The 12,477-nt window shown below is 43.9% G+C and overlaps 1 protein-coding gene across 1 annotated transcript in view; it reads right to left on the bottom strand.

Moving 5' to 3' along the window:
• Positions 1-12,477, bottom strand: part of DENND3 (DENN domain containing 3) — a 64,437-nt gene that overhangs the window by 5,442 nt on the left and 46,518 nt on the right. The window contains exons 14-20 of the mRNA XM_019547750.1: positions 11,516-11,778; positions 10,459-10,629; positions 8,876-9,005; positions 7,322-7,429; positions 6,525-6,664; positions 4,026-4,186; positions 2-146 (exon numbers count right to left, since the gene is read on the bottom strand). Coding sequence (XP_019403295.1) covers positions 2-146; positions 4,026-4,186; positions 6,525-6,664; positions 7,322-7,429; positions 8,876-9,005; positions 10,459-10,629; positions 11,516-11,778 — 1,118 coding nt within the window. The remainder of the gene's footprint in view (position 1; positions 147-4,025; positions 4,187-6,524; positions 6,665-7,321; positions 7,430-8,875; positions 9,006-10,458; positions 10,630-11,515; positions 11,779-12,477) is intronic.

The raw sequence follows: 12,477 nt of genomic DNA, 5'->3' as shown, positions 1-12,477 counted from the left end.
TGAAGAACTTACAGCACCACAGCCAGTCATTATGGAGTTTGATAGAAGTGAGGTTTTGGCAGGGCAGCTGAAATATATCGTTTACTTTCAAAGTGCTGATGTTCCAAGCAATCACCGTCCCATCTAAACTGCATGAATAAGCTTGGCTGTTAACAAAAAAAAAAAAAAATACAGATTGAAATCAAATGCTGGACATTCAAATCCAAAACTGAGACTTTAAGCCACGCTCTGAGAGAAACCCCATTTGCTGGAAAGATGCCGCATCTCATGTTCGAGTCCAACTGATGGCACTACCTTGGTTTCAGGGTTTAATCATCTTCACTGCGATGGAAGGGAGTAATGCTGAGGCTGGATTTATAAATCCAGTGAGTGAGTAATGCCAAGGCTCTAAGTGTGCTGCATGGTGGCCCCTTTATATCTTGCTCTTTTTGCCACATACTCTCTTCCCCCCCACCATTGCTGACTGGTGGAGGGGGCCCCCACAGCCCCACCTCTCACTCCTGATTGGCCTAGAGGCAAAAACTATGGTTAAATATGCTGCAGTTTTTGGTCTCCTGCGCTGATTGGCCAAGGGCCCCCGGCAGCCCAGCAGCTCACTCTGCTGATCAGCCAGGAGGCAAAAACCATGTCATATTTAAAACTACAGTTTTTGCCTCGCAACCAATCAGGAGCAAGCAGTGTGGCCACCAGAGTCCCTTGGCCAATCAGAAGGCAAGGCAGGATGTGCACAGTGCAAAGGGCGAGATTAAAGGAGCTGCTGTGCGGTGCACTTCTGGTGCGATTTAGGGAGGGCAAATCCTCCACCAAAAACAGACTATGGTCTGGTGGTCAGGGCGTTTTGCTGGGAGGGAGGGCCTGTGGGTTTGAATCACCACTCCCCTTCCAGGAATGTTTTAACAGAAAATTAAATAAAAAGAAAAAAAAAAGGAAAGAGTGTAGCCTGCTCAGCCTTTTGAAAGACAGGCTATAGGTGCCAAGCACTGAAAACATTAGGCATTGCTGCCCCCAACTCAATTCCTTAACTGAATCTTGCGATATTATCCGTAAGTGTTTCAAAATTGGGTCACAGGATTGTAAAGTCTCAAATTTTGAAATCTAGTTTATTAGGCTACTACAGTGATCTGAGACGCCTTTATGCATTATGAACGAAAATGTGCAATATTTATACCAAACGAGAAAACTGAATGAGAACCATTCTCCTCTAACTCTGCTGTATATTACTGGCTATGAAACTCCCGACTCTCCCAAGTTAATATATATATCAAAATCATTTTTCCATTGCGATTGCATGTAGGAAAAATATACTCTATCATCCTATTTAACATACATGAACCAGACAAAAACATCTTTCTTCAGAGGGGGGTAGTAGCTACTGAACAAAACAATGCACTCTTTGCTTCTCTGTAATGAAAAATAAATCAAGAACTGTGCTGTAAAAGGCTACTCAGTTATACACATGCAGCAAAAATGGAATGGCTTTGAAAATGCAACTGTGTCGACCCATAACTGAATGCCTCCAAATTCCCATTGCTCTCATCTCTGTCCAACAATTGTCTTACATATTCTGTTTCAAAAAGCGTAAGATTTACTTTAAAAAGGGAATTCTCTGTTTTACTAGATATAACACAGATGCTTCCCTATGGGCCTTAATAAAGGCTTGCTTTACTGGTAGGCAGCCTCTCTGTTTCAAGTGATGAACTCTGTCCAAAACTTTTGAAAATTAGTAATTTGTTTCCTTTGTGGATTCTTTTCTCCTTTAACACATGCTAATGCTTTGCCCTTATTTTTCAGTTTGAGATTTCAATCATCATACTGTGTGGCTTGGCTCTTTAACTGGTCTTGTGTCACCACAGTCTGGCCTAGATTCTCAATTCTCTGAGCCTGCTTCGTACCGGTCTAGCTGCATGGAAATATCTTCCATTTTGTTCAAGCAGCCAGAAGAGGAGTCCTGTTGTGTAGGTGAATTTCCCTGGGGTTTAAGAAAACCACAGAAATTCCATGTCAAAGCTGCTTCCTGGTGCAAGGCAACCCACAGTACTCCGAGTCTCAGATGATCCCTAGTGCTCACAATGGCCCTTGTATGTAACTGGCAGCAAATATAAGATAAAGCAGTTTCCAAGAAAGCAGGGCTATTTTAGAAATGAAGTCACATTCACATGAGATAAATTTACATATAAGGTATGCTAATAAAGCTAATTAAAGAAAATAGAGTTGGGTGGGTGTTTCAAAGGCCTCCTTTCATATACCTGCACACCTTTCTCTTGAAGTTAACATTAAATCGAGGAGCTGATTAATCATTGCAGAAAAATTAGGTGTCATGGAAATATCCAAAGGCAAAGTTACTTTGTGATATGCGTGGATATTCTCCTAAATTAGGTTTACTATTGAGGTATTTAGTCTCTGATTACAGCTAGCGCAAAGCTGTGTTAAATTCGATTGTTCTCCTGCCTGTATATGTTACAGTATTTGACATAAATGTAATTTTGAGGCATCTTTAAATTTCAGCTAAGGTCACATTAGTAAGGCAGTGATTACCCTGAACTGCCTACAACTGTTCATGCTTAGGGACAATGGCAGAGAATTACATTGGTCTTAGTTTGCTTTGTGGTCCTCTACATAGACCGTGCCACAGGAAGCCTGGGTCTGGACCAACAATGATATACGTACACTTTAAAAGAGGCCTAAACACCTAGCTGATCAAATCATTAGGAGACAACATATCAGATTAATCTTCTATCCAAAACGGATGCAAGAATGTAGTCTAGTAAATATGTACCTTTGGAGAGGTCAGGAAGCTACCAGCATAGTGCAAGCCCCCTAGAAATGAAGGGGGCAACTTACGTTAATAACCAGATTGGCAAAGGCACTTATACCTGCTAGAGAGCATGGCTTCTGTCTTCGGTCTTCTCTGCTACAAGAGGGTGCATCTTCATGTGTGCTTTACCATGGAGTTGACTAGTTAGCTGCATGGTAAAAGTATCACCATCTACATGTGCACCCATGTGTCTGGGACAAGTACTATTCTACAGTGGTGTAATTCATGCTACCACAACGCACTTGTAGATGGCGACTGTGGCTGGATGGGGTGCGAGGGTGGTACAGTGCGGAAGCTGCCTGCTGCCTAACCTTGTACTGTAGCATCCTCACGCCCCAGCCGGCCCCAATGCCACCCAGAGCTTGGGGCTGGCCCCCTGAGCCCCCTGCCAACCCGGAGCTGCTCTGCCCCAATTCAACGTGCTGCAATCCCAGACACGTGTAAATACTGAGCCCGAGAGAAAAAACTCCAGCGCAAACTGAGCCAGAGGTTATTTCTTTGCCCTAATTTCATGTTTAGATGCACCCGGGGTGCGGCTGAATCACCCAGCTAAGGAGGCTGGGTATACCAAGATGAGAGGGGAATGCAAGAGGCCCAGATGGGCAAGGGATGGAGCCTGAGGCTGCATCTAGACCCTTCACCTGGCTAAGCACTGTGTCTTTGGATTTAAGGTATAGGGTAAGAACAGGTCACGGTTCTAGTATTGTCTTTTGCTCGTTTTATACCTCTCTCAACACATGGCAGCTGGTCTCTTATGCTCGTTCTGCTTTTATAATAAATTATTTTGTTGTTCATCTCCTTATTGGTTGCCTGTGGAAGGAGGGACTTTCTGGATTCCAGACTAACCCTCTCCCTAGAGAAGAGGAGAGTTCTTCCATAATCCATAAGCGAGGGGCCACTTGGGGCCAGCAAAGATCCCTCACTGCAGCTGCAGAGTCCAGGTACAATGGGAGAGGATCTGAGGTGGAGAGATAGAGACCCATTTCAGGGCAACTTCAGTCTGTTCGCTGGGATGAGCGACAGCATAGCAGAGAGCAGCTCTGGGCTCCAGGGGCCCCGGAATGGTTTTGGGATGATTGGCATAGAGAATCCTGTTCAAAATTCTTTTCCATACAATTTTCTCATCCAGATTCACAATGTCCAGTACAAAGAATGTTTCCCCTATTTACTTGTATGCATATGAAGAAATCAAACTTGTAGTCAGGTTTACCTGGGTATACTGTTCCTCTGCTCTACAACGATGTCCATCACATCAGAACGGTGGTCATTTAGTTGCTTATTGCAAGACATACTGTGTGTGTTGATTATGTAAATAATGGAGTCTTGAGACCCAATCCATACTTGGCTCTGTTCTACCATTACCATACAAGTCTATAAAAAAAAAAAAAAAAATGCAAATTTTAGAAAGTGCAATTCAAAAGGCAATCACTCTTCAGAGCAGACTGCAGAAATATGATACAACAGGAATTGTTTCCTGGTGGTTAACACCAGCAATATAAAGCCACACCCCGCATGGTTCCCAGCTTCACTGTAGCCAAGACCTATGATTACTAAGCGTCCGTGGCTTGAGAAATGAGGAGTGGTCTCGACTGAATTTCCAGAGATGATCAGGACACTATCACAGCATCCCTTGGTCTTCTTCCCTCTTGACAGAAGGATGGAACAATCCTGCTGCAGGAGTCCTGCTGCAAACATTACCTACCTTCACTACATCCTTCATGTTGCCTTTCATTTTCGTAAACTTGTCCACTTGCTCACCCAGGGCCCTTCTTCTGCGTCTAGGCATCTGCCACTGGCCTCCTTTTTCCTCTATCCATTTCCCCCCACTGTCATCATTACTCTTCTACAGTTCTCACCAGCTTTAGCTGCTCCTCACCCCTTTTCCTCCCACATGCAAAAACTCAGATCCCACATACACACCCTCCCTCCAAGTCTTGCCACTCACCTCTGGTGATGTATAACCCAAACCAGCCCTCACACCAGCCCTTGCCAGTCTTGTGTCACAATTCCAAGCTTCATGCCTTGCCTGCCCCTTACACCTCCCCCTCCCTCGCTGACACTGGGATGCCCAACCATTTCTACAAAAGACCACAGCTATCTCTAACCTCTTCATATCTCACTGTCTCCTATACCCAGCCTCCCCAGTCTTTGCTGCTTCTCTACCCACCCCTTTCTCTGCTTTTGAACACTACTGTATTCAGTTCTCCTATCATCTCCCTCTCCACACTGTTGCCATCTACTGTCCTCCACTGATTTCCCAACCCCTCCACCTCAGCCTTCCTTTTACTTTCGCTCCTGACTCACTCTTCCTCCTAACAGTTGCTAAGTTCTTCCAAATACCTATCATAAATCTACCTTGTCTCAATGTATGTCCATTAGTATTTGCTCTGCCTCTGTAGACACAGGATAACTGAGGATCACCCTCATTACAAACAGTGCTTCTTGTATTTGAAGGCTGTTATCAACCCCCCTTTTACTGTCTTATTTTTTGTCTTCTATTATCTTAGCCTATAGACTAATTAATCCCAATTCTTCCATCCTTTCCTGTTATATCATGGGGTTTTTTCACTTCCACATGGATAACTCATCTGACCCTTTAGTCGCACACCAGTTCACCTTCCTGTCTTTATTCACCCTGCAGCCCTGCTTTAACCTCTTCCATTCACTGTATTTGGTCTTCACTGAGCAACATTCACTCACTAATCTTTCTGAGTTTCTTCCTTTCCAACCATGGTCTCTTATCCTTACCTACCAATGTCTACTTCAACCCACGCAGAACTTTCCATAACATCCAGTTCATGAGCATGGATAATTTCTTGACTGATTCCAATCCCTCCTTCCCCTGCTCAGCTTGGTATGATTTTTTTTTTTTTTAAATAAGAGAATAAAACACATCAAAAAAGTCACTTTCCCCATCAGAAGACCTCTTGCCAGCACTCCCAGTGATGGGTCAGCTCCAACATCCATCTCCACTGCTCCAAACCATCACTGACAAATCTCAAACCTAGGATGACCTCTCCCACGACAAATTCATTCTTTCCTCCTTCAGTTCTGCCATCTTCCTAAGGAATTCTACTTTGCCAACTTAATTAAATGACACATCCTCGACTACAGGCCAATCTCCACCTTTTGCCTTCACTTCTTTCTCCACACAAAATTCCACTGATTTCTTCCAAAAGAAAACTGACAGAAATACAACCAACCTTCACCCTCAACCTTCGGCTTGCTTTCCCTTCCCCTTCTCTCATTTCAAGCTTTTCTTCACTTTAAAGGCCTAACACTGCTCCCAACCTACCTATTAACTTTCATTTGCTACTGAGATGTTAGCTCCCTACTCCCATTGGAAGAGGCCATGGATTACTGCTATCCCCATGAAACAAGCAGTTCTGTGTTTTTAACATGCTGTACTCATCCTTAGAGGACCTTCTCATGAATATCTGCAAACCTGCTGTTACATTGCTCACAAACCAAGAATACCATCTTTCATGCTGACCAATATTGTCCGTTTCCTTACACTCCCCCATCTATCAAATCAGTCTGCCTGGAGTCTTTGATCTTAAAATAGTTCTCTCTTTTGGCAGGGACATTTAGCAAAATGTGTTCCCTGCAGGGACCATGTTTTCTAGCAAAATAGCATCCTGGGCCACAACTACCACTCCTGGAAAATACACTAATACAAAGGGTAAGTAGCAGTATTTGTCTCACTTACCAGTTTAGAACTGCCCACTTTAAAACAATGCTGCTGGATAGACCAGGTAGATGCATCAAACACAGCTACCTTCCCCTCATTTAAAGCACACCATAATTTTGGAAAGGTATCTCCAGGTTTTTCTGCTGGGTCAAGATGTCCTAGTATTGGAGGGAGAGGGAAGAAGAACAAACAATGCTATCCACTATATTTGCACAAATGACCAGAAAATGCATTTTCCTGCTAAAGCATGGCATCTGTACCCCAGAACCTATACTAGCAGCTAATGAGCAGAATAACCATGTCACCATTGTGCTCTCCCACATCATTTGGTGAGTCCACTTGATGTCTCATTTTACACCTGTCAGCTCTCCAGAGCAAGGACAATCTTTTCATTGTATGTATGTGAAATGATCAGCTCCTTGGAGCTCTAATCCTGGTTTGAGTCATTAAGCGCTCCTACCACACAAGCAATAAATACCTTGGCTCCCTTTCAGTTTCTGGGTGTTGGATATGACCTATAAACCTCTGAAGGACTTAAGATCAATCTCTTGGTAAAAGCATCTTTCCCTACATCGCACTGTTGCAGTTGCAGGCAACAAAGTGCCATCCAGAAGCCCCGTAGTAAAAGAGCAGGGCTGCTGCTTGTATGTTCCCTGCAAGGGGCCCTCAACTTTGGAACTTACTCCCTTCTCTCTCTCTCTTGACTTCGGGTGTTTGGTTTCAAACAGCCCAAATCAGAGAGCTTTCAGGGCAGGCATGTAAACACCACACTTTGTTACTTGTACTGGATTAATTCCAAGAATGAAACTCTGTACCTGGTGTATAAAGCAAAACATTTACTGCTTGTGGAAATGTCTCACCAACCGAAGGATTGATCTTGTGCTTTAGAGTCTCAGATGTAGTTTTGGGGATCATCATGGGCACTGAAACAGATAAAAATGCTTGATAAGTTACAAGACTGTAGATGCTGATGCAAGAAATGAATGCATAATTCTTAAGCAGTTTATGGTAAATCTACGTCACATTCCTAATTTGTCTCTTCTTGCCATCAAAGTTGAGTCCGAGATGGAAAATCAGACTCCTAACTCCACTGCTCTAAATTATCGTGGGAGACTGTAGGGAACAGTGGAGGCAGAAAAGAAGAGTGCATTCACTTCAGTCAGTCTAGAGAATATACAATCTAAATTCAGAACCAGCTGGGCTACAAATGGGGAAGAGTCATGGTGTGTTGTAGCCTAGTGGTTACAGCACTCTCTGGGAGAAGGATTTCTGATTCTTCCTCCCCCCACTGTTTATTTTCTTCCTACCCATGCTTGATATACATCTACCTGGCTTTGTTTAAGAGCAGCAAATCCTGTATCTCTAAGGGGTTAGACTACTGAGGGATTTTTTCAGCTTGATCACAGAATCACAGAAAAGTAGGTTTGGAAGAGACTTTTGGAGCTTATTTAATCCAATTTGCTGCTCAAGGCAGCATCACCGCTATCCAAACCATTGCATACAAGTCTAAATGTGGCAATCAGCCTGGCCCAGAGCTGGGGAGCCAGACCCTCTAACCAGGAACCTTTGGTTTTGGTCCCAGCAGGAGCTCTGGCACATCCCTGGCTGCAGCCAATACCCAGTGCTTTTGAGGGAAGAACAGGGGGGAGGGAGGAGAAAAAGCCAAATCCTGATACCTGTAGCAACCGGAGGAGAAAAAAAATTCCCTCTCAGCCCCATGTGGCAACCAGCAGAGCCCAGAAGCCTGGGAAAAACCAAACACCCTCCATTCTTCCCTGCAACCTGGGGACAGCAAACATAACCCACCCATCACACCACCTTCTTACTGGACAGCCAAAACTCCCCTTTCCATATCCCCTCCATAAACCCATCCCAGTTCCTTTAATCTTCCTTGTAACTAAGCCAGTCGTGGAGCTCTGCTTCATTCCCCTGCTGCTGAGTCTGGTCCTCTCCAATCTCCACATGCTCAGAGCTGCCGAGCTCTTCTTGTGATCTCCCAGTCGGGGGTGGAGGAGGAGGGGCAGGGGGCTCCTGGGCTTCCAGCTGTTGTTCCTTATAGAACACTCCCCACAGAGCTACTCCTAGATCACCCCTGTCCAAAAGTAATACCACTTTTGAATGAGATTATGTTTGGCAAGTAAAAGACAATTATATATTGCATACCCCTGCAGCCTATGGAAGAAAACAAAAATACATGAAGGCTCCATAATTAGACACAGACTTCTAAGTTAAATGCCAAATTAAAATTTTAAAATGTGTCATTATTTAACCTAACAAGCTCAATAGAAACAACCTGCTGAAAATGGAATATGGAAAGAGAAAGCCAGAACAGACTTTGCAGTTATGCCTTTAACCTACATGCAACTAACCTTCATTCTTCATCTTGTCAAAATAAGCTAGCTTGGAGGCAGCATAAATTGTTTTGGAGGACTGCAGTGCACCAACTACAGCATCCATCAGGAGGACATTAGTCAGTGCTTGATGAATATAATGAGGATCCTAAAAATGAAAAATGTGATTTTGACTTACTTGTCAATCATTTCTCTAATACACTTCCAGCCTTTATATTCACTGTAAGGACTATCACCATATTTAGGCATGCATTGGACCAGTATTCAAGACACTTACCAGAAAGGAAAGTTAGTAGAAATGATAAACTAAAATGTCCTATTAAGAAGTCCCATAGACTACTCTGTATACTACGGATTTTGCCAGCAGTAACCTAAAAAAAGTAAAGAAATGCATACAATTTGTGCTTCTCTTGTGTTACTGTGACAGTTTACAAGATTTTTCCACTAAAGACAGCATTAGCTGGTGCCATATGGTCTGGCTTGCAATGATGAAAATACCAGCCTTAGACCAAGGAGGACATAAAAAGCTAAAACTCTCTCGGACCAGAACAGAGACCTCATCTTTGGGAAGTGTGATCTGAACCGATTCCACAGACTTCTAGCATGCTCTGCACTTTGACTGTTGCATGCATTTGAAATCTGGATCAAAAAGGTATCCAGAAACTTAAGAGGCAGAGAACTGCTCCTTAAATGCCAACATTTCTTAGCAACTACAGTTACGGTGTGCCATTAAATCATCTTTGGTCTTTACCTTCTCTATTACTCCAGCAATTACATTAGCAATTTATTGGCTCCCAGATCACTGCACAATTCCATGTTTGTATGCTCACAAAATTTGTGAGCATAAAAAAACAAACAAACAAACCCCTAAGGCTGACAAATGATAAAAGGAAAATTTGGCAGTGTACTTAGAGAACTATATTTTGAATTGTTTCTACACAATATCTCAAACTACTATCAGTGTTAAACAGCAGCAAAGAATAAAATGACAAGTTAGTAACAAGATCTCTATATATTATTCTGTTATCTCTTTATTGAAAGCTGGGAAACAGTACAAGACTTTTAAAGCATTATTAAGTATGTCAGGCATGTCAAAATCACCTTTATGCCCCAGACTGGATCCAGACTGCAGGGCTTCTTGCTGGCTGGATCCGGCCTGGGACACACAGACACTGCCGTGGCAGCGATAGCAGCTTCTGCTCTGAGCTCAGGTCCAGAGCACATGGTGGCAGCTCCAGCCCCTGCCATGTGCTGTGTCAGCTCTGGAGCTGCCACCGTTGCATGCCTCGGCACTGCAGCAGCTCCAACTCAGGTTCCAGCATGGAGCACTCAGCAGGGACCAGCAGCCAAGGAACTAGGGCTGCAGCTGTGGTTACCAGCTGAGTGGACAGAGTGCACGGTCATTAGCTCTCACTTGCCCTACTGTCACTGACTGCCATTCTGTGGTGATCCACACTCCCTGCCTGTGCTGGTAGTCTGGTGGGCCAGACAGTAGTTTCATGCCAGATCTGGGCCATGTGTTTGACAGCTCTGAAGTATGTGAAAGCAGAAATAGTCTGAAGTATATGTTGTGTAGTTCAACAGAAATGCAATACGCATACCTTGTGATCATCTGACATTTTTTTCCCAGCCCACATTTCTTTCACCATTAGATGCCACAGATCACACTCTGTTTTAAGGTTAGCTTCAAAGATGTCCTTTTTGGATACTGTTTTAATTCTCAAAGTGGGTATTCTCAGAACAAGGAAAGCTACAGTAGTACTCTTCACTTCCTGTAAATGAAGAGAAACGATGCAAGGAAGTAGAACAGAATCACAGACAGGGCACTGTACCCCCGAGAACTTCCACTCTTTCTAGCCAAAGCAAATTCTTTTATTGTTGGTATACACCAGGGCTATCTGTACACCCCCGGGAGCCATATACCCCTGGGCCACACGCCACAGCAGGGCACCCTCCATGCTGTACCAGCACCCAGTGTTGCACCAGGTCCACGGATGCCCACCAAGCTGCCCACTACAGGTTCCCTTAGCCCTGCAGGCTATGCCACCCAGCTCCCAAAACTGGCGAGGGAAGCAGAAGCTAGAGAATGGAAAGGGGGACCCAGGGACTGGCAGTAGCAGCATCTGGGGAAGCAGTGCCTGGACTAGGAGCCCAAGGCTGAAGGTGTACCCCTCAGGAGCCAGATGCAACCCGCAGGCCGCCAGTTGGAAAGCCCTGGCATATGCAAATACCCCAACACGTTCTCTAATCAGAGTTTATGAAAACTCAGTGCTGATCTGACAGACCTGCTCATTTTACAATCATCCTCTTCCCCTCTCACTGTATCCCTGGCTTTCATTCAGCTGTATCTTTCCAAGAATCTATCCTACAAGCTCTAGGTTAGAAACATTTTTTTTTTCTATATCTGTGCAGCACCTAGCACAAGTGGGATAGCAATCCTTGAGAAGGGCCCCTCAGCATTCAGTCCCTAAGGCTGAAGTGTTTGTTTAATCATTGATAGCTTTTTTTTTTTTTTGGTGCATTTCCTACAGTTGTATTCATGCTTTGTATAACATTCATCAAAGTTCTCAGCTTATGAGACAAACTGGCTAACAAAACTGAATCTGGCCTATGTTCACAATCATATAAACAGTGATAGCAGTTCCCCTTCATGCTCACCTCTATATCCCGGAAAGTGGAGATCTCTATATAGCCAGGCCGTCCTCCTTCAGTCAAAAGGAACAATCGCTTCTGGGTCATGGCAATTTTTCCAACACCATAGGTAGTTTTAACTGAGCAGGATAACTTGTACACACATTCATTTTTATCTAAGTACTCTATTACAGTGGGTGGTAGATTAACTTCTTGAACCTCTGCTTCTGTTTCTTTCCAGTAGTTGTAGAAATCTCTAAAGGTTTCAGGGTCAATTTGCTTCTGGTGTCCTTAAAATTTTTAAAATGGTTTATTATTAGAAGCCATCATTCAGGATTTAAATAAAGAGATCAAGGATACTATAGGTTCAATCATACCTTTAGGGATAGCTTAAGGGGTAAGCAATGGGTGGCATGTGCGCCAAAAGCAGCCCCAGGAAATGTTTCAGAAGGATAATTCCTTCCCTGAGGTAGCAGAAGTACTTTATCTTTGGTCTATAATACTACAGGCCTCCACCTGCATCGCAGCCTCCCTTATCCATCCAATCCAAGGAAGGTAGGAATGAGCAGCTACACTCTTGCTTCTTGCTTTCATCAATCCAGCCAGAGATGTTTATTCTTTTGCTAAATCTGATAACTCTTCATGAGGGCTTTCAAGATCTTTATTCTCTCAAGAGGGCTTTCAAGATCTTTATTCTCTCAACTACAACTATCATGACTGGGCGGTGAATGTCAAGGACTATAAGTTGTACAGGAGGGACAGGACAGGAAGGAGAGGTGGGGGCGTGGCACTCTATATCAAGGAGGAATACACATCTTTGTCAATTAGCAAGGAGTCAGAGGAGGGGCACTCTGAGGTGCTTTGGGTTAGAGTACAAGGCAGTTGAGGGAAGAGAGGTCTACTACAGACCTCCCAACCAGGGAGAAGAGCTCGACCAGGAATTCTTGGGTCAGCTCACAGAGGTAGTGAAGGCTAAGGATGTGGTAGTC

The sequence above is a fragment of the Crocodylus porosus genome, unplaced genomic scaffold (genome assembly GCF_001723895.1).
Source record: "Crocodylus porosus isolate Cpor-Errol unplaced genomic scaffold, CroPor_comp1, whole genome shotgun sequence".
NCBI lineage: Eukaryota > Metazoa > Chordata > Crocodylia > Crocodylidae > Crocodylus > Crocodylus porosus.
Note: the sequence above shows the minus strand (reverse complement) of the source record. Positions and strands in the feature narration are given on the sequence as shown.